The sequence below is a fragment of the Phocoena sinus genome, chromosome 11 (genome assembly GCF_008692025.1).
Source record: "Phocoena sinus isolate mPhoSin1 chromosome 11, mPhoSin1.pri, whole genome shotgun sequence".
Lineage (NCBI taxonomy): Eukaryota > Metazoa > Chordata > Mammalia > Artiodactyla > Phocoenidae > Phocoena > Phocoena sinus.
Genome location: NC_045773.1, coordinates 66,631,503 through 66,649,699, shown reverse-complemented (window position 1 = coordinate 66,649,699; position 18,197 = coordinate 66,631,503). Strand labels below are relative to the sequence as shown.

At 45.8% G+C, this 18,197-nt stretch overlaps 1 protein-coding gene across 5 annotated transcripts in view; it reads right to left on the bottom strand.

The window, feature by feature from the left end:
• Positions 1-2,855: 2,855 nt before the first annotated feature.
• The window catches only part of C11H6orf89 (chromosome 11 C6orf89 homolog), a 33,724-nt gene continuing 18,382 nt past the window's right edge, over positions 2,856-18,197 (bottom strand). For 4 of the 5 annotated variants that reach the window (XM_032647819.1, XM_032647818.1, XM_032647817.1 and 1 more), the window contains 5 exons: positions 16,049-16,203; positions 15,791-15,930; positions 14,496-14,625; positions 11,509-11,632; positions 2,856-8,405 (listed from right to left, as the gene is read on the bottom strand). In XM_032647819.1, coding sequence (XP_032503710.1) covers positions 8,311-8,405; positions 11,509-11,632; positions 14,496-14,625; positions 15,791-15,930; positions 16,049-16,203 — 644 coding nt within the window. In that variant the 3' untranslated portion in view covers positions 2,856-8,310. The remainder of the gene's footprint in view (positions 8,406-11,508; positions 11,633-14,495; positions 14,626-15,790; positions 15,931-16,048; positions 16,204-18,197) is intronic. The other variant, XR_004352080.1, reaches the window with a different exon arrangement.

Genomic DNA, 18,197 nt, shown 5'->3' with positions numbered 1-18,197 from the left:
AAACTAAACATTACTCTTATCATACGATCCAGCAATTGTGCTTTTTGGGTATTACCCAAAGGACTTGAAAACTTATGTCCCTACAAAAAACTGCACATGGATGTTCATAGAAGCTTTACTCATAATTGCCAAAACTTGGAAGCAACCAAGTAGGTGAATGGATAAACTGTGGTACATTCAATGGAATATCATTCAGCACTAAAAAGAAATGAGCTTTCAAGCTATGAAAAGACATGGAGAAAACTCAAATGCATATTTCTAAGTGAAAGAAGCCAATCTGAAAAGGCTACATATTGTGTGATTGATGTCAACTATATGACACTCTGGAAAAGGCAGAACTATGGAGACAGTAAAAAGATCAGTGGTGGCCAGGGGTTAACAGGGAGGGAGGGTTGAAGTGGCAGAGCACAGAGTATTTTTTAGGGCAGTGAAACTATTCTATATATTATATTGTGTATGATACTATAATGATGGATACATGTCAGTATACATTTGTCCAAACCCACAGAATGTAGAACACCAAGTGTGACCCCTAATGCAAATGGACTATGGATTCTGGGTGATGATGTGCCAGTGTAGGTTCACTGACTGTGACAGATGTACCACTGTGGTGCAGGAAGTCAGTGGTGGGGAAGCTGTGCCTGTGTGGGACCGGGGGTATACGGGAACTCTCTGAACTTTTTGTTCAGTTTTGCTATGAACCTAAAACTGCTCTTAACACACACACACACACACACACACACAAAACACACACATAGCCTGGATGCTTCCAGGAATTATGGATGGTCTAGTAGAGGTGGGACACAAGAGATGAGGAGGGGAGGCAAAGCCAAGAAGTGGAATGAGGCTGGAGGGGCCAGCCAGGACTTCTTGTCTTGTGGGTAAGGGAGAGCCATTGAGGAGTGCTGAGCACGGAAGTGAAGTGACACGTGCTTTAGAAAGATCACTGCAGCAGCTAAGTGGACGGTGAATTGGGATGGTAGGATGTGCGTGAGAAACAAATGAGGTGGGGGGTCGGGGGGGTGGGAGGGAGGTCCAAGAGGGAGGGGATATAGGTATATATACAGCTGATTCACTTCATTGTACAGCAGAAACTAACACAACATGGTAAAGCAATTATACTCCAATTAAAAAAAAACTGGAAAAAAAATAAAGTCATGAATTCACAGCCAAAAAAGAAAGAGAAACATATTAGGCAATTACTGGCAAAGCCTAGGAGTGAAACAGCAAGGTTCTAAACTGAGGCAGTAGCCAGGGGGTTGGACATGTGACACGGAGGCAAACGCTCCAGAGCTTGGTCCTGACCAGAAGTAGAGGTGCTTTGGGAGACAGCTGATGGAGATGAGCTCCTGACACTTGGATTTACAGGACTAGAGCTCAAGTGAGAAGTGGGCTGGGCACGGAGGTTGCCCATGGGTGGAAGGTAAAGCACAGAGTTGAGATCTCTCCCAGGGAGAAAGAAAAGAGGAGAACCCAAGGGCAGACTGGTAGGGGAGACCAGTGTTTCAGAGACAGGCAGAAGATCCTACAGCGGAGACAAGCGGAAAGAGGAGGTTCAGGAGGGGAGTAGTAAGTTTCACAGAAGCCAAGGGAGGGAGGTGTTTTCCACAGGTCAGTGTCAAGGGCTACAGAGGGATTGAGAAAGAAGAGGACTGAAAACAGGCAACTCTGCCACCTTTTTACATGGAATCAAGCCTTACTTTTATTTATTTATCTATCTACCTATTTATTTATGTTGAAGTGCAGTTTTCAAGCAGGTAAATGAATAGCACTGTGGAATGGGATAATTTTTGAAGAACCTACATGAGACTTGGAGCAAATGAGAAGGGATATACATTTTTTAAAAACAAGTATTTTAAAAATTAACTGCAGACTTCTTGACTTATAATCCGGATAATCATTTAACAGGATGTGATTTACCAACAAGACAACGGTTGAATTCATACCATGGAATATTAGCCATTAAAAAGAATGGATTAGAGAGCTATGCCAGCTGACTTGAAGAGAACTCTGTGGGGTACTGAGTAAGAAAAGCAAGAAACATCAAGTGCCCGTAATATGATCCCAATATTGGCAAAGCAATGACAAAAATCTTATGATTTCTGATTGTGATTAGAGAACAAGGAAGAACGTGTGGAAAGATACATGGCAGGGTATGGCTGTGTATATATTACATTTACCTGACATGGGAAGGGGGAGGGATAAGGAGGAGGAGAGGGAGAAGGGTGCAGCAAGTAATAAAAGAAAACAGGACACTAAACACTATATAAGAAATGGCCATATTTATGCATTTATATAAAACTATGCATATATTAAAAAGAAATTATAAAAAAATGAACACACAAAAATGACTTAAATCAAATCTCGATTGAGTTGAGTGCTGAGTGGCCCTAATCTTGTGGCAGCGGGGGTGAGCCAGCAAGGGGGCCTGGCTGTCCTCCTGCAAGGACCAAGGACATCCACGGATGAAGTGACACTGTGAGGGCACCTGGGCCGTGTGCAGCCGTCTGGGAGAAGGAAAATGGCGTTGAGGGTCTCATTTGAATTTTGGGCAAAGTGCAAGAACAGGGGAGAGTATTAACAGGAGGACTGAGATTTGAGAACTCATGGAACAGGAGATCAGAAGTCATTGTGGGCAAAGGGTTAGAACAGGGATAACAGAAGAATCTGTGAACGCAGGCGAGTACAAAGCCGGGTGTAGGTGTCAGAAGGACCAAGGCCCATGTGGACAGGTAACCCGGAGGCCCACAGAAGAGCCTTGAGGCCTGCCTCACGAGTAGGATGTGGCTACTAGTCTCCGAGTTACGGGTGAAGAGAAAACTGGAAACCAAAGAATGACATCAAGTACAGGAAAGTTCTTATCAACCAACGTACACACTTTTAATTGCAAAAAGTAAAAATTTTTGTTACATAAAACTTTAATTTACATACATTCTTTACAAGTTTGCAGGACATTAAGTTATGGTCAACATTCCACACTGAACACAGAGTAAGAGCTTAGATCATTTGGAGCACTCGTGGCAGGACAGGTGTCCCCCTTCCTCTGCTCACTGGGACCACCCAGGCCCACCACCCTGGTTCCCTGAAGACGAGCTGCAGCCGTCCTGGCTCCCGTCCCTCATGGCGGCGGGGAAGAGGCTGAGCACTGAGTTCCTGCTTCCCTTTGCCTCTCCAGTGTTCTCCCCCAGCCTAGGCGTCTGTGACCTTTCCCCAGGAGGGAGGGGGAGGAAGAGACCACAGCCAGCACTTTTCTGAGGGTGAAACTATGGAAAGAAGTTTGGAGGGAAAGTCGCCTATGAGGCTGGGGCTTCTCTGGGAATGCCACAGGTCTGTCAGTTTCCGTCACCAATTTTCATAGGTTAAGTGCGAGTTTGTTCCTTGAAAGGCTGGAAGTGCTCTGAGGGGCTGAAGTTTGAAGGGTGGGACACTGCTGACCTCACCTACCCCACAGAGCTGTTGTTAGGAACAATGAGGACAATTATGCCTGGCACAAAGCAGATGTCCCGACACTCCAATTTCTGTCTGAAACTCTAAATTGGTTTCCCTCCTCAGCACAGGTGCTTGCAGCTGTGGCTCACTCTTGGATTGATGTGGGCTGACTGACAGATTTCAGCTGCATAAAGACAGGAGGAATGGCCTGTGGGCAGCCCCACCATGTCTGGACAGTTCCAGGCCTCTACTTGCAGTTAACATTTCTTCTCTCTACTATTCTGAAGAGGGCTGGACATTTCACAGTCTCCAGAGAGGGAGAAATGACAGATTTATAGCTCTAATGCTTAAATTACGCAGGACAGGGAAACCAGACACTAGAGGACCTGGACCATAGACGAGCTGGCTGGAAGGTTTCTCACCAAGGCCAGCACTTAAAGCCACGTTGCGCCCAGTGGGTGGACTCGGATATGGTGCACAAGGGAGACCGCCCGTCCATCTTCTCTGAGATGCTTTTGCAGAAGCTGCTGGAGATATGGGGAGGCTGATGGCGACACAGCACGTTCCCAGAGCCTCCCATTTTTCATTTGTGACAGGGCTCTCTCCATAAGCGCCTGACCTTCATAGCCTCCTGGCTCAGATATGCGTCTGCTCTGGACCCAATACATCCAGGTCCAAACGTGGAGAGACTCTCAAACCAAAATGCTATTTTAAAGCACATCTCTGGCACTCCCATCCTTCAACCAATTTTAGTGGGTGAAAAAGTTTAAAAATGAAAGTTAATGAGTGTGGAACTTGTAACTCAGGAGAGTTTTTCTTCCATCGATAGGAGAACTCAAAAGCCTAAGAGATTCCTGTTTAATAATTGATTCTCAAAAGGTAGACAAGAGCATCTTTCTCCTTGCAACCAGACTTCACTTTCCCCTACGACCTGGCCTTCTGCTGGACAAGGATTAGATGAGAAGCAAACATCTGCTTTGAGGTTTTGAATTTTCACTATGGAAGGCACTGGTTAATGAGCAAAATACCATCTAGACTGTATTAAAATGATTGAGGCTATCACCTGCAGCTGAGGAACTATTTTGTTTTAAAATAATTGTTCCTACGCTGAGGTGTATGCTGGGTTTTGGAAGAAGGGAATAGAAAACCGAGAACTCAAAAACAAGTGATGTAAACTCCAAGGGGACCCACAATCGGAATTGGGCAGAGTCCTTCTTCTGGTCTCACATCTGGAAACTTGTGGTGATGGGAAGATGGCTGGACATGGTTGTGTTCCAGCCACGTTCACTCTTAAAAGAGCTTTCAGATGGGGAGGGAAAAAGTGAAAGGCTTTTTACAAAAGTCATGTTAGATTCTCTCCATTTCTGGCTAAAACAGTTTTGAAAACAAACCCTGAAGAGTTCCCGGCTTGCTGACCCTGCCCCTAGGTTCTCCTACCTGGCTGGGCACACCTGAGTCAATTAAACCCACAGCTTCATTCCTGGGCACCATACTTGCTGTAGCAGGAAAATAATGTGGAACCATTATTGGTGGAACCAGCCATCTACAGGGCAGTCCTCAGCCCCAGGACTGTCCTGTTTCTTTACTTGTAAAATGAGGATCTAATACCTGCTTTACAGGACTGACAAAAGATCAGAGATCATGTGTATCGAGACACTTTTTTTTTTAATTAATTTTTTTTTTGGCTGTGTTGGGTCTTCGTTGCTGTGCGCAGGCTGTCTCTAGTTGTAGCGAGCAGGGGCTACTTTTCTCTGTGGTGCATGGGCTTCTCATTGCGGTGGCTTCTCCTTGTTGCGGAGCACGGGCTCTAGGCGCGCAGGCTCAGTAGTTGTGGCGCACGGGCTCAGTAGTTGTGGTGCATGGGCTTAGTTGCTCTGCGGCATGTGGAATCTTCCCAGACCAGGGCTCGAACCCATGTCCCCTGCATTGGCAGGCGGATTCTAAACCACTGTGCCACCAGGGAAGCCCCTCGAGACACTCAAGCTGGAATGGACTGGACAAATGTTACTATTTCTTTCTCTCAGAAAATGACCCCAAATTTGTCCACTTCACAGACGTTTTGTATTTTGCCAAAGAGGCAGATTCTGTTTTCATAAACCAGTTATTTCAGTCTCTCCTTTCCTTGAAAAATTGAGAGTGGCGAGGATAAGTTCTACCTCTCTTCATAAGCCAGAACAGGTGTAGAGTCTGTTCAACACCTGACTCCTGGGGACCTCAGGACACCTGGATGTAATACTTCACACTGGTGCCAAAGCAGCCTTTCTCCCCTGAGAGCTGAATTCTGGGGACACGAGACTCTGCTCTGGGAACTGACAAGAAAGGGAACCTAACCCATGTGCGGAGGTCACCGCCATATGACCTCTTACTAAACAACTCAAATTCACGAGAGCAAGTCCCTCTGTTTAAAGCAAGCTCTGCGGTTTTGCTCTTACTGTGGTGGTAGAGATGGGGAGTTATGTGGTCCCACCAGCCCCCCGACCCTGTTTCCTCATCTTTATGACCCTTTTCCCACACCGGGAAACATGGAAGGACTTTTGCTGCTTCAGTGGAGGAGCTGAGAGCTAGGTGAGCAGGGGAGATCCTGCGGCACCCTCACACAAAGACTTGGATAACTAGAAAGGAATTGGCTGGCAACCCATTGATCATTGACTGGTCAGTGGTAGATTCTGCTTTTCAGAATTACCTTGAGAAAAAGGTGAATTACTTCTCAGTATCCAGTAATTAAAAGTGGAAAACCTCTTTGGAGAACTTCTCCGCTAACATAAATCTATATTCAATTCTGAACTGGACAGATTTTTAAATGATTTTAAAAAGTCTCTACTTATCTGCTGCCATACCATTCTTTGTTGAACTGTAGACAGCTCAGGGGACCTCCCAGAGGATGACTCAGAACACCAACACATACAACGGTTTTTCAGTTTTGAGCTGAGGAAGGTATTTTATGAACATTTAAGGTGTAAAGGGCTGGAGTAAAATGGGGAAGGAACACAGGGTAATTCATAAAAACAGAAATTTCCATCAACAAAACAGTTGCTTTACTCCTAAGGAACCCTGTCTTTTGTTAATCCAGAGGACCTAATTTAAGAAAAACGCTGAGAGGCCTCTAAAGAACTTGTTTACGTATAAACCTTCCCCTTATGCAGTCGGGGTAAGGACACTGAAAAGGCTCGAAAAACTTGCACAAAGCTGGCCTCCAAATGATCTCTCTGATCTAAAACCTCTTAAATTGTAACTGCTTAGCAGCATGACTTTCATATGGACACAAAGTTTTGTTTTTCCTGTATCAATTCACACAAGGCCTGATTCTTTTAAGGAAAAATTCCCTCAGGTACAATTCATCCTAGTTTCACTCAAGACCGTGGAGGAGGCTCTGAGCTTTTCCACCCTGGACTCTGCGAACCCTCCACGTCCTTTACAAGCCCACACATAGGCCACTCAAGCACCTGACGATCCTCACTGCTGCTTGTGAGAGTGTAGAGAAACAGGGCCTGGGGACAAGGTGCAGGGGTGCCTGCAAGGATGAAGAAGACCCCATAAGGAGTCACACCCACCCTCTTCCCTCACCACTGTCTGCCTCTGGTCTGTAACTCGACACAGACACCTCCAGTATCTGTTTGATTTCTGCAGTTCAGAACCAGGGCTGCAGTGTGGTTTGCTTTTTCTTCAACTTGGCAATGGCATTTTCAGAAGCCAGATTTTTAAGGGTCGATAAAGGAATAATAAAGGGAAAAAGGAAACAAGAAAAGAGTGTCCTTCTTTACACACTCAAGACACACTAAAAGCACTTGGGGAAAACAATGAGCATAGTGAATCATCCAATCAAAAGAACATGATTTTATAATTTCACAAAAAATAAAAACACCTCACCTTGGCTCCCAGTACAGAGAGAGAAATCATTTCAAGACAGAGGGTCACACAGTCGTACGCCCAGCTGGCCAAGACTCTGGGTCTGGAGTTCCTTCCCCAACCACATTACAACATCAGCTTGACACGTCTGTAAAACATCTTTCCTGCAGAAAGTTGGACCCTAAAGATCAAACCCGGGGAGGCACCCTCTCCCCCTCCGAAGACATTTGGTAAAAGCAACAGAGCTGACAAGAGCAGTGCTGCCTCAGCAGTAAAGGCCGCTGGCCCATCCAAGGGAGGGGGACCAGGAGCCCAACTTCTGAGAAGCCATCCAGATACGCAAGGGAGAAGCGGAGGGAGGGGAGAGGCATAAGAACTGATAGAATGGAGACAAGAATTACCTTAGGAATTACCATTTCAATTACAATCAGACTCCGACCTGGCATCGCTGATACTCCAAGAGCCATGGACACTGGGAAAGAAGTGCACTTCTTGAGTGCAGTTTGAGGTTATTTGATCCTTTTTCACCGGTTCTAGATTCCATTCTGCTTGGGAAACTGCAATGACTTCTTTAATCATCCATGGCTTTCCAAAAAAAGTACAGGGTGGTGTGACCAGGAAGAGAGGACAGGCAGGCCCACCTGGTAGAGGATGGCTCTAAAGTCAGGACCTGGTGACTGCCCTCTCGTGGCCAGGGAGCCAGCAGAGGGGATCATGTCATGCAAGTGAGGGAAGGTATCAACCGTGCTCCCTGCCTGAAGGGCAGCCTCAAGGCTTTGGTGCCAAAAGGCCTGGAAGAGGCCGGTCTCTCACAGATGGGTATTGGCAAGGTCCTGGCCAAGCAGCTGGGCTGGAAGAGTTGGGAGGGCTGGGCTCTGGCCTTTGCTTCCTGCACACAACTGGCTCACACACGCATGCACAGGGCAGGCAACTAAGCAACCAACCCCTGGAAAGTGGTTTCATCGTTTTTTGTTTTTATTTTCCCCCTTTCGATCCGGTCTTCAGCTCTCAAACCTGTTCCTTTAGTTCTGTTTCCTACAGTTCTGAGAGGGTGGTTCCATCACAAATGACCAAAGGCTGGACCCCTCTGGCTATAATGTAGACCTTCCAGTGGGTGGCGCCAGCATAGCCTTGAAGGGAGACACGAACAAGGAAAGCATGTGAATGTCAGGCCTACCTGTGGGCAGGAGCAAGGCAGGTCCACCAGAGCTGCCCTCAGATTCACCTACAGACTCAGAGGCAGTGCTTGCTCTGGAGGTCTTTTAGCTCTTCCTGGCATAAGTATCCCCAGTTATTATCAGTCCTCTCTGTAACCTGACAGCCAATGGGAGCCACTATGAACCAAAGTGCTTCATCACCAGCCCTCGCCTGGGTAATTGTGAATCACCATTCAGCAGTTTTACAAAAGCAGGATGCTCTAGATAAGGCTGATATGGGACATCAATTCTCAGGTCTCATTTTTTCCAGCAAGAAGACAGAACGGGTTCTGAGGGGCGCCAGGACCCCCTATCCAATTCTCCTGAGGTTATACATAATATGGTCTCATTACAGAATTTCCAGATTAACCCAAACCAGTATTTCCTAAATTGTATTCTGCAGACAGTAGCATCTCATAAAATAGTCCAAGGAAAAAGGGTTCCCTGGTCAAGTAAGTTTGAAAAACACTGGATTTCTCCAAGGCTTCTCAGAGCCTTTTGTACACTAATGTATACTATGTTTCAACAAGACAGGCATTTCCCAAAGTCAATGACTCAAGAGCCCTATTTGCCAAAGGTCTTTCCAAGGGGCTCCTGTTTGCCCCCTAGGGTCATGAGTGATCCGAAGAATCGATTAGGAAACACTGACCTATATCATTTGAGCGATACGAATAGGCTAGGAAGGTAAAGTTACACAATTTTAACACTTCAATAACTTCCTGATGGAAACATTTCTAGAGAATGATATATACCACCCATCTTTAAACTGACAGCGCTGAACGGATGTGCCCTCTACTTGGTGACTCCAGAAAGGTTACTACGAGCCGTGACTGTACCATCATGGCAGGTGTGTGGGCTCACCAGCATCAACCTCTGATGCCTGACTGACACCCACGTCATTCTTGCAAACGCCGCCCATCACAGGTTTTCTGGTGATCCCCTTCCCCTCCGCTTTCATAGGATAATGCTTATTTTGTCAAAAAACACAGAACCTGCTTGTCACAGTGCTATTCTTAAGGGTCTCTTAGGTGCAGGAGCTGCCACCTGTCCTACAGCCACTAAATTAGTCTCCACTGTCAGGGTCTGCTTTCTTGCCCTCATTTTTCACTGTGGCAGCTGCGGCCCCTGCTATTTCTGCCGCTGCTTCAAGTGTCCACTGTCCTCCTCCGCCCTCTCCACCTCCACTCTTCTCCTGGCTTGCCCGCTTCCCCTTGCTCTGGTCGGTCTCCATTAGTTCTCGACGTTCCTGTCATGTGCTGGCCTTCATGGACACTGCCGACCACAGGGCTTCTTCCCCTCTGGTCAGCAGTCTGCCGGTCACAGCACAACAAGCATCAGGCTCTGGATTTTAAGCTGTTCTGGACCAGCCGCAGCAGCCTTTGTGGCGCACAGCTTCTTGGATCACTGCCACTCACCATCTTTTTTTCTCTTTCCCTAATTCTATAATTGGCATTCTGGATGCTTGTGGGAGCCGAAAACATGGAATTTGGATAACTAAAGTGTTTCTGTAGTTGTCTGAACTGTCAGGCGTTTGTAGAACATAAGACAGAAACTTTTTTAAGCACAACTACACACTCCAAACCCGGAATGCCATACAGACTTGTGCAGCGTCACTCCACTAAAGGAAGATGGTTTTGGAATAATTTCCACATAAGAATTCTCTTTTCCGCAGTAAGTCTCAAGGGCCAGACCAGCTGTGCTCCATTATCGGTTAATGCTTAATTTGTGCATTATTTTTATTTTTTCATTTTTAAGTGGAAATAAAAGTTATGTAACTTGGTTGGGTTAAAGTTTGGCAGTTCGCAGTCTGCATCCGACCTCCAAATGAGATGAGAGGTTTCTAGGGATTGGGATCCTCCGAATAGATAAAATTAAAAGAAATCAACTGGAAAACCAGTCTGGGCTCTGCCAGGAACTCCAGGGCTCCCCTAGGTTTTGTGAGGCAAGAAAAACAAGGAGGATGATGGTGATGCTTGCTGATTTATGTGCTTCTGCCAAGGAAATTCCACTGTCAAACTGACAGCTACTGACAGCAGTTGATTCAAGGCTGTTTCTTTGGAACGGATTTTTAGAATATCAGGTACAGAACAAGTCACATTGGGAAATCATGGAGCCAAGGGTGAGTGATGACTGTGAGGCTGTGACCTGGCTGTGGGACACACACGGAGGGTAGTATTTCCTTGGGTGGCTGCTGCCCTTACATACTGCCTGCATCATTTTATTAGCAAAATAGGCACAGAAAGGCTTTCCTCAAATCTGAACTGTACCTCCTCTGGCCTGACTCAGTGAAAGGAGTCACTTAACACTGATGCTTTGCCTAACTGATGGTGGGGCCTTGAGGTGGTCACCTCTCCTCTCTGGATCTCAATCTCCTTATCCGTAAAATAAAGGATCACTCTAAATACTCCCCATAATAATTCTTTCTAAATTGAAATCTCTAAAGCCAATGGAGGGAATTCCCTGGCAGTCCAGTGGTTAGGACTCCATGCTCTCACTGCTGAGAAACTGGGTTCGATCCCTGGTCGGGGAACTAAAATCCCACAAGCCACGTGGTGTGGCCAAATAAATAAATATATAAAGCCAATGGACACATACATTCTAAATGTGCATACAAGACATTTCTCTCTGCTACATTTTCTCATTACTTCTCATTACATCTAAGCATAAATATTGACCTTTTTAATAAAAGAAGGCTATTTTTTTTTTTTTTTTTTTTTTTATGGTACGTGGGCCTCTCACTGTCGTGGCCTCTCCCGTTGCTGAGCACAGGCTCCGGACGCGCAGGCCCAGCGGCCATGGCTCACGGGCCCAGCCGCTCCGCAGCACGTGGGATCTTCCCGGACCGGGGCACGAACCCGCGTCCCCTGCATTGGCAGGTGGACTCTCAACCACTGCGCCACCAGGGAAGCCCAAGAAGGCTATTTTTGACTCTACTTAATGAATCTTTGTGAAGGCAATATTTAATTTTTAGAATGTTTTTTGAGTTAAAAAGTAAAAAGACCCTCCAGTGACCTTGCCCGCCGGAGGCTCCACCTACCAATATCCCCTGGCTCTAGTGGCATCGCCATGGACTGGCAATGTCTTCGGCACTGGAAGGGAGGGATGAGTTGCAACATGGCCTCGCCGCTGCCAATGGTAAACAGGTCATGCATCCTATGCATCTGGAGGAAAAGACATGGGGGAAGAAAAGGAAGGAAAGGAAAACAAAATAAAACCCCGGAGCATGGGACAGTAATACACAAAAACTCTTACACATATGGCTCTGAGCTTCCTCGCAGCCTAAGCAAAGAGGAAAACAGTACCAAGAACACAATTCACAGTTACGTCCAAAAGACAAAAACAAACTAGTTTCTCCTAAGTATGGCATCTCCTGGTACTGAGACCAGGGTAAGATTTCTTCTATGGTTTTTCCTAAAGAGACGTCGTGTAGTTTTGTGGGCACCATCCTCAATGACAGCCCTGTAGCAGAAATGGCACGAGCTTCATAATTCACAACTATTTCTAGCCACAGTTTCAAAGTAGGTCAAAGGCGAAGTATCTAATTGTATTTTAACAAAAGTCTAGCAGAGGCCAACACGTGGTGATCTAAATAGGCAATCTTCTGAGGGTCTGGTTTGACCCAGATAGATAGTTTGCATATCCTTCGGACAACGGTCCATGGAACATTATCACTTACTGTTAGGCTTTTGACAGCAGCAAGTTCAAGTTTATACTTTTTGGCAAGACTCAAGTGAGCAGATACATGTTGCTACTGATTAAAAACTAATGACAGTAAGATCAGCCTCTGATTTTGAAAGCTAAGGAGATAACAGGATATACACCTACACAGGTAACTACTGCACTGCTGAGGGCATAATACTGCTACCAACAGGCATTAAGTGCAACCTGCTGTGTACCAGGTAGAGCTGTGAACCCTGGGGTTGGGGAGGGGCAGGGAGTAGAGATAAAGGGAGAGGTTGGTCTTGCTCAGGCTTCTCTTCCTGTCTAGATGGTGAGAGAAAACCCTAGCGTCTCCCGTTCCCTCCCCTCTTCCCCCTCCTCCCAGCCCCTGCCCTCTAGGGAAGCTCTTTATATGCCCTTATAAAGCAGGGGTAAGAAGTCTGACTCCCTGGGCCACATCCTGGTTTTTCCTTCACCGCTTGGGTCCTCTAGAGCCTTGGGATGTGGCCCTATCTTCTCCTGCTTCCCAACCCTGGTCTCTTGGTTGCTCCCACAGGCCCTGGCCATGACTCTGTGTCCATGGAAACGCTAGAGCCATTTCAACTGCTGCTATAGTGACAGAAGGAGGACTAGTGTCTTGAGCTGGCCTGTGACTAACTGGTAGTAACACTGGCAGAAGCCCTGACATATGCAGTCTTGAAAAAATCCCAGAAGACAAAAATAAGCGGATGTATCTCTGTTTCATATAGGCCTGAGAGGGGGTGGGACCATGTTCCTCCACATTCAGGATGAGGAGGAACTGACAACGGGATGGAGTGGGCCAGCCCTAGGCAACACCGTGGGGTGGGTAAAGTGGGCCTTGGAACCCCTCACCTCTTCCCCCAGGGCCTCTCAACAATCAGCCCCCACTGCTTATCTTCTATCCCAAGGCTGCCTCTTGGATTCTGGGCCCACAGACATGTGACTTTACCAGGGTCCAGGGCACAGGGATGTGGACCAAGGGCGGAGTAACAAGGCTGTGGAGGAAGGACAGCCTGGGCCAGGGTGGGGAACAGATGCTCTAAGAAATCAAACTCTCAGGATTTTTGCCTATTTGGGCCACTCCCCTTCCCAAAACATCCTTGAGAACTGTAACAAGATGACTCTGACAATCTGTGTAACTGTGTATTTAACCCTTTGGCTGGGCTCCTTGGTGTCCCTGTTAAGCAGACTGGTGAAATTAACTTAAGGTTCAAGTGGGAAAACCCAAGATAAAGATCAAGGCCCTCACCCAGAATTATATCATAATTATGAAGATGAAATCATACTAGGGCCCCGAGTTCTAGCCGAAAACAGCAGGATAAACTTCTTTAAAATCTGAGGCAACAGCCCAGCACCTCCACCCTACAGCTGGCAGACAGAAGTTCTTACTTCTAGATGGAATGATTGTTTTTAAAGGCTTTGAAATTCCTTTAACACGATTCAGCAAATTGGAGCCAAACAATAGTGTCAGGAGGTTAAAGACACAACCCAGAGTGGGTAGGGGTCACAGTTCAGCAAATTTAATTTTTTAATAAAGGAAAACTCATCCTTTTAATTATTCCAAACCAATCCAGGCTCAAAAACCTTCTTCAGGAATGAGACTCAAAAAAAGAGCAATTCAGAGAAAAGTAAACAGACACAAACACAGAACACCTATGCCCAGTCCGCTGGCCCCAGAGACGGTAAATGTGGGCTCTGGGTACCTGGCCACGGACTGAGGTGAGAACCACTGCCACACACACTGGGCTGCCTGCCTCAGGCACAGGCTTGTCAGCCCTTTTGTTCCCAAACCTCTCCATGCTCCCAAGCTTTTTGCTTTCCCGGTTCTCTGTCTGAAGTTTCTCATTTGTGTTTTTCTGGGGAAAGCCAACCTGGGAGTGGAGGGTGAGGAGAGACCTCTTATTAACTTGCTGTGTCCTTGGGCAAATGACAATCTCTCTGGGGCTCAGTTTCCTTCTCTATAAAATGAGTAAGCTGGACTATTCATTTACATACTATTCATTCATAGTCTGCCTGCTTTCTACTTGGAGGTAGGGAAGTCAGACTAACGGGATGCTCAGGACCCTTAAATTTTTAGGATTTTACTTCCTTTAATATAGAAAAGTAACTTGCCCCCAGGTGTTAAGGGCAGGAAATACATCTGCAAGGTAACTAGACTTTCTGTAAGTGTGTCTTCAGTAAAAAGTCAGGTCTGTTGGCAAGCAGGAGGAGGAGAGAACTTTAGATTATGTGGCTGACCCCTCAATTCACCCCCTAAGTTGACACGCAGGGAAGGCTTTATGACATCAGCCCAGGTACCAAATGGGAAAAATTCTAGAGCCAAGTCCTCTCAAAATTTCCTACCTTACTCCCCACAGTAGGTTCTGGTTGAAGAAGGAAGCACTTTTTCAAGGAGGCTTCTTTTGGAAACGGCAGGTAGGTGAACACAGGAAAAAGCTCACGTAAAAGGTGTGATCTGTTCAGAGGTCTTCTCCTGTAAAATGTGTAAAAGAGAAAAATGTAGTTAAACTGGGCAAGCCAGCCTAACTCCGTGACTAACAGAGAGCTCGGCAAGGGTGGGAAAACTGTGGGCGGTGGGTGAAGAGGGGAAAAATGTCAGGACAATATCTGAAGTATTAGGTTCATGAAGAACAGTCACGCCAAATCAATTAATAGTAAAATGTACACACACACACAAACTCTACTGCCATGATTTGTCTGTGTGGGTGGGGTGTTTATAAAATCCAGCTAAAACAACATATAGAGGGAGAAAAGAAACACTCCATTCATCCTCTCTTGGCAAAGAGACTGAAGTAACAGCAGACAGGGCAAGATAGAAGAAGGGAGGAGGAGGAAGCAAAAATCGTGAACCTTCTGAGGTGGAGCAGCATGAAGGAGGAAGCCTGTATCAGCTTGTTACACTGAGTATTTGATCATGTAAATAAACGACAAATTTAAAGAAAGGCAGAAGCACAGAAATCATCCGACAAAATGCCTGAAAAAGCAGTTTTAATTCTCTTTGGAATGGTTCTAGAAGTAAACTGGCCTTCCTTTTCTTCTAGAAAACAACTTTCACCTGAAGAAACAGACCATGTCTTCTATAGGACACAGCAAGGAACAAGGAGATAGACCTGGGTTTCAATTCTGGCTGGGTGACCTTAAGCAAGGTACTTAACCTGATTTCCACTTTTCTGATCTGAAAAATGACAGTGATAATTCCTACTTCCCAGAGCTATTATGAGCATCACCAACGAGTAACAGATACTCAGTACCAAGGCACACAGCCTGGCTGCCAAGAAATAACTTTCCCTTTTATTCTTTGTGCTCTCTCTGCAGTCCTCAATGCTCAGGACCCACTCAGCATGAACATAAATGCTAAACACATACTTAGAAGTAAATTATGAGTCTATCAGGCAATCTCGGTATCCACCACAGTGGTGCCCCTCTTGACACACCTCTTTGGACTCACCCACTTTCTCTCATCAAGTTTGCAACAGTGCACTCCTGAGTATCATTTGACTTGAAGAGTGTATTGTAAAGTGCTTGCACAGTGCTGGGCATAGCAGCGTCTTGGCAGTAATTATCCATAGTACGGTTCTGACATTTGGTCTGCCCCCCCCCCGCACACATGCACGCTGAGCGGCCCTTTCCACACTCACCATGGGTAAGGAAATGGGAACCACCGTTCAGGAAAGCAGCGCCACCACTTGGTGAAAAACCCTTCGGTGAAGCCTTCTGTAACCTCAGGGTACTGGCACAAAAAACGCTGAAGCCCCTCAGATGACAGGGGTTGTCCGGTCTTGGCAAGGCAGAAAACAAAAGTGCAACAAGACAACATGGAATTACTAATCACGAATGTCACAGCCTAGCCATGAAATGGGTAATCGATCAGTGGGAGAACCTGCCTTCTTGCTCACCTTGATCACCAGAGGATGGAGTCTCTCAAATTTCCTTGGGGTGTCTTCCAGGAGCATCACCTTGAGGGGTAATTTCTGGGCACAGCCGGTGCAGTTGGCAGGGATGGGGTCCGACTCATTCTGCTCACACTCATTGGTCCACCAGGGGTCAAAGTCTGAGAGAGGAAGGGATATGGAGAAAGCAGATAGAGCTGGTAAATCTAGTCGCCACAGCAATGGAAGCAGAAAGACATAAGAATAATTTTAAAACCTAACAGTGATAAGCGCATGTGACCTCTGAAAAGGTACATATCAAATACATTAACCCCAGAGAAGGGAATAGAGGGCTTAGGGGCCAGAGGTGGAAAGGAGAGGTACTTTTCTCTGTATACTCTTCTAGGCTTTGTGGAAAATATTTTTTAACACATACAAGTATCTCCTAAGTCAAATCAACAACTGAAGTCGAACAGTTTGAGGAGCTATATTCGGAGACATGGGGTTGGAGATGCAGTTCTTCCACCGTTTTCAAACCTGCAACCCATAGGTCTGACCCGGCTACAGCACATGGGGGAGGGGCAGGCAGGAAGGGTGGTCCCATCGTCAGTGATGAGCCCCTCTGCATGCATGTCTTCTCTGACACCCTAGGCCCTGGGTTCACAAGTACAAGTGGAGGCCAGGACGGCTCTGGGAAGGAAAACTGAGAAAAGGGCACAGACAGTAGGGATGGAAAGGAGAGACAGGACTTTTCAGGGGCCCATCTTTGGAGTGGAGTGAACTGCATCTGCCCGTTAAGCACTCTGTCCGAGCTCAGGGTGGGTAGGGGCTACTAATCATGGTTTCTAGCCCCAAGGACTGCAGGTTGGTCAGAACTAGAAGAACGCCCCACCTAGACCCTGATGTGACAGCTTGCTGGCTCCCCACACCTTTCTCTGGTCCTTCTGTGAGGGGTTGGCTCTGTTTCTATGCAGCTCTTCTCAGTTTCTCTGTGTTCCTTCCCTCTGAGACTATTCTGTTCATATTATTATTACATTATTTCTTGTTTGCTTTCTGTTCCGTTCTGGGTTTCACCTCTGTTCTCTGAGATAGATGTTTCTTTCCTTTTTTTTTTTAAGATGAATTTTCCCCCAATATTTCATTATGAAAGATTTCCAGAATACAGTTAAGTTGAAAGAATTTTGCAGTAGATATCAGTATATCCACTACCTAGGTTCTACCATTAACATTTTACTATGCTAGTTTTATCATATATCTATCACTGTTACTTTATTGCTTACAGAAGGGATTTAGAGAGACAAGTAGTAGCTTTCTAACCAACAACTTCCTGTTCTAAGTCATACATAAAAGTTAAAGTATAGTAGACAGTACTGTATTGTCAAAGAAAGAGTTGTAACTGTTCACATGTGTTTCAAACAAGTGGGGCTTTTCAAATACCTCAACTAACAAATCACCATCTCCCTTTAGTTCATTTAAATGTTCATATTTTTACTCATTTGATTAGTAGTAAAAGAACTGAGGTATTTAATGTTAAATTGCTTTATATTAAATCATTACATATAATTGAGTTTGTGATTGACTTTATTCACAACTAATCCTAAGGGACCAGATACAACGTAACCATATAGCACCTTAATTTTAGTATTTGAAGCATACATGCTGGGAGGCTAATGTAACAGAGCAGGTCTTTTGAGTGGCCATTGTTGACTGCCCAGAATCCCAACATCTCAGTTTTCTTGAATCTGCTATAGTTAATAGACAACATTTCATGTAAAAAAAATATGCTAGAGAATTGAGATAGATGTTTCTGATAAACTCTAATTTGAATCCAAAATGTTTCACCAGATGGTTTCTGATTAAAACCCAATGGAAACCCAATCAGGAGAGAGCCTACAACAAAAGACGACAGACAACCAAATGTGGCCGAAACCAAGTCAGCTCTTTAAACCAATAAACACATGTGGAAACCGACTCTTAACCACAAAACATTTTCTGTAGTCAGCAGAAGGCAGCAGTCGTGCAGTATAAGAAATCCTCATCGGGGGGAGTGCTGTGTTTGTTCTCAGCACGTCTCCTGAGCATCCTCCATCTCCTGCAGACAGAACCTGTGTTTCCCTGAGGCAGTTGCCACCCACTCTTCTCATCCAGGGGACTGCGCACACCTTGGCACACACAG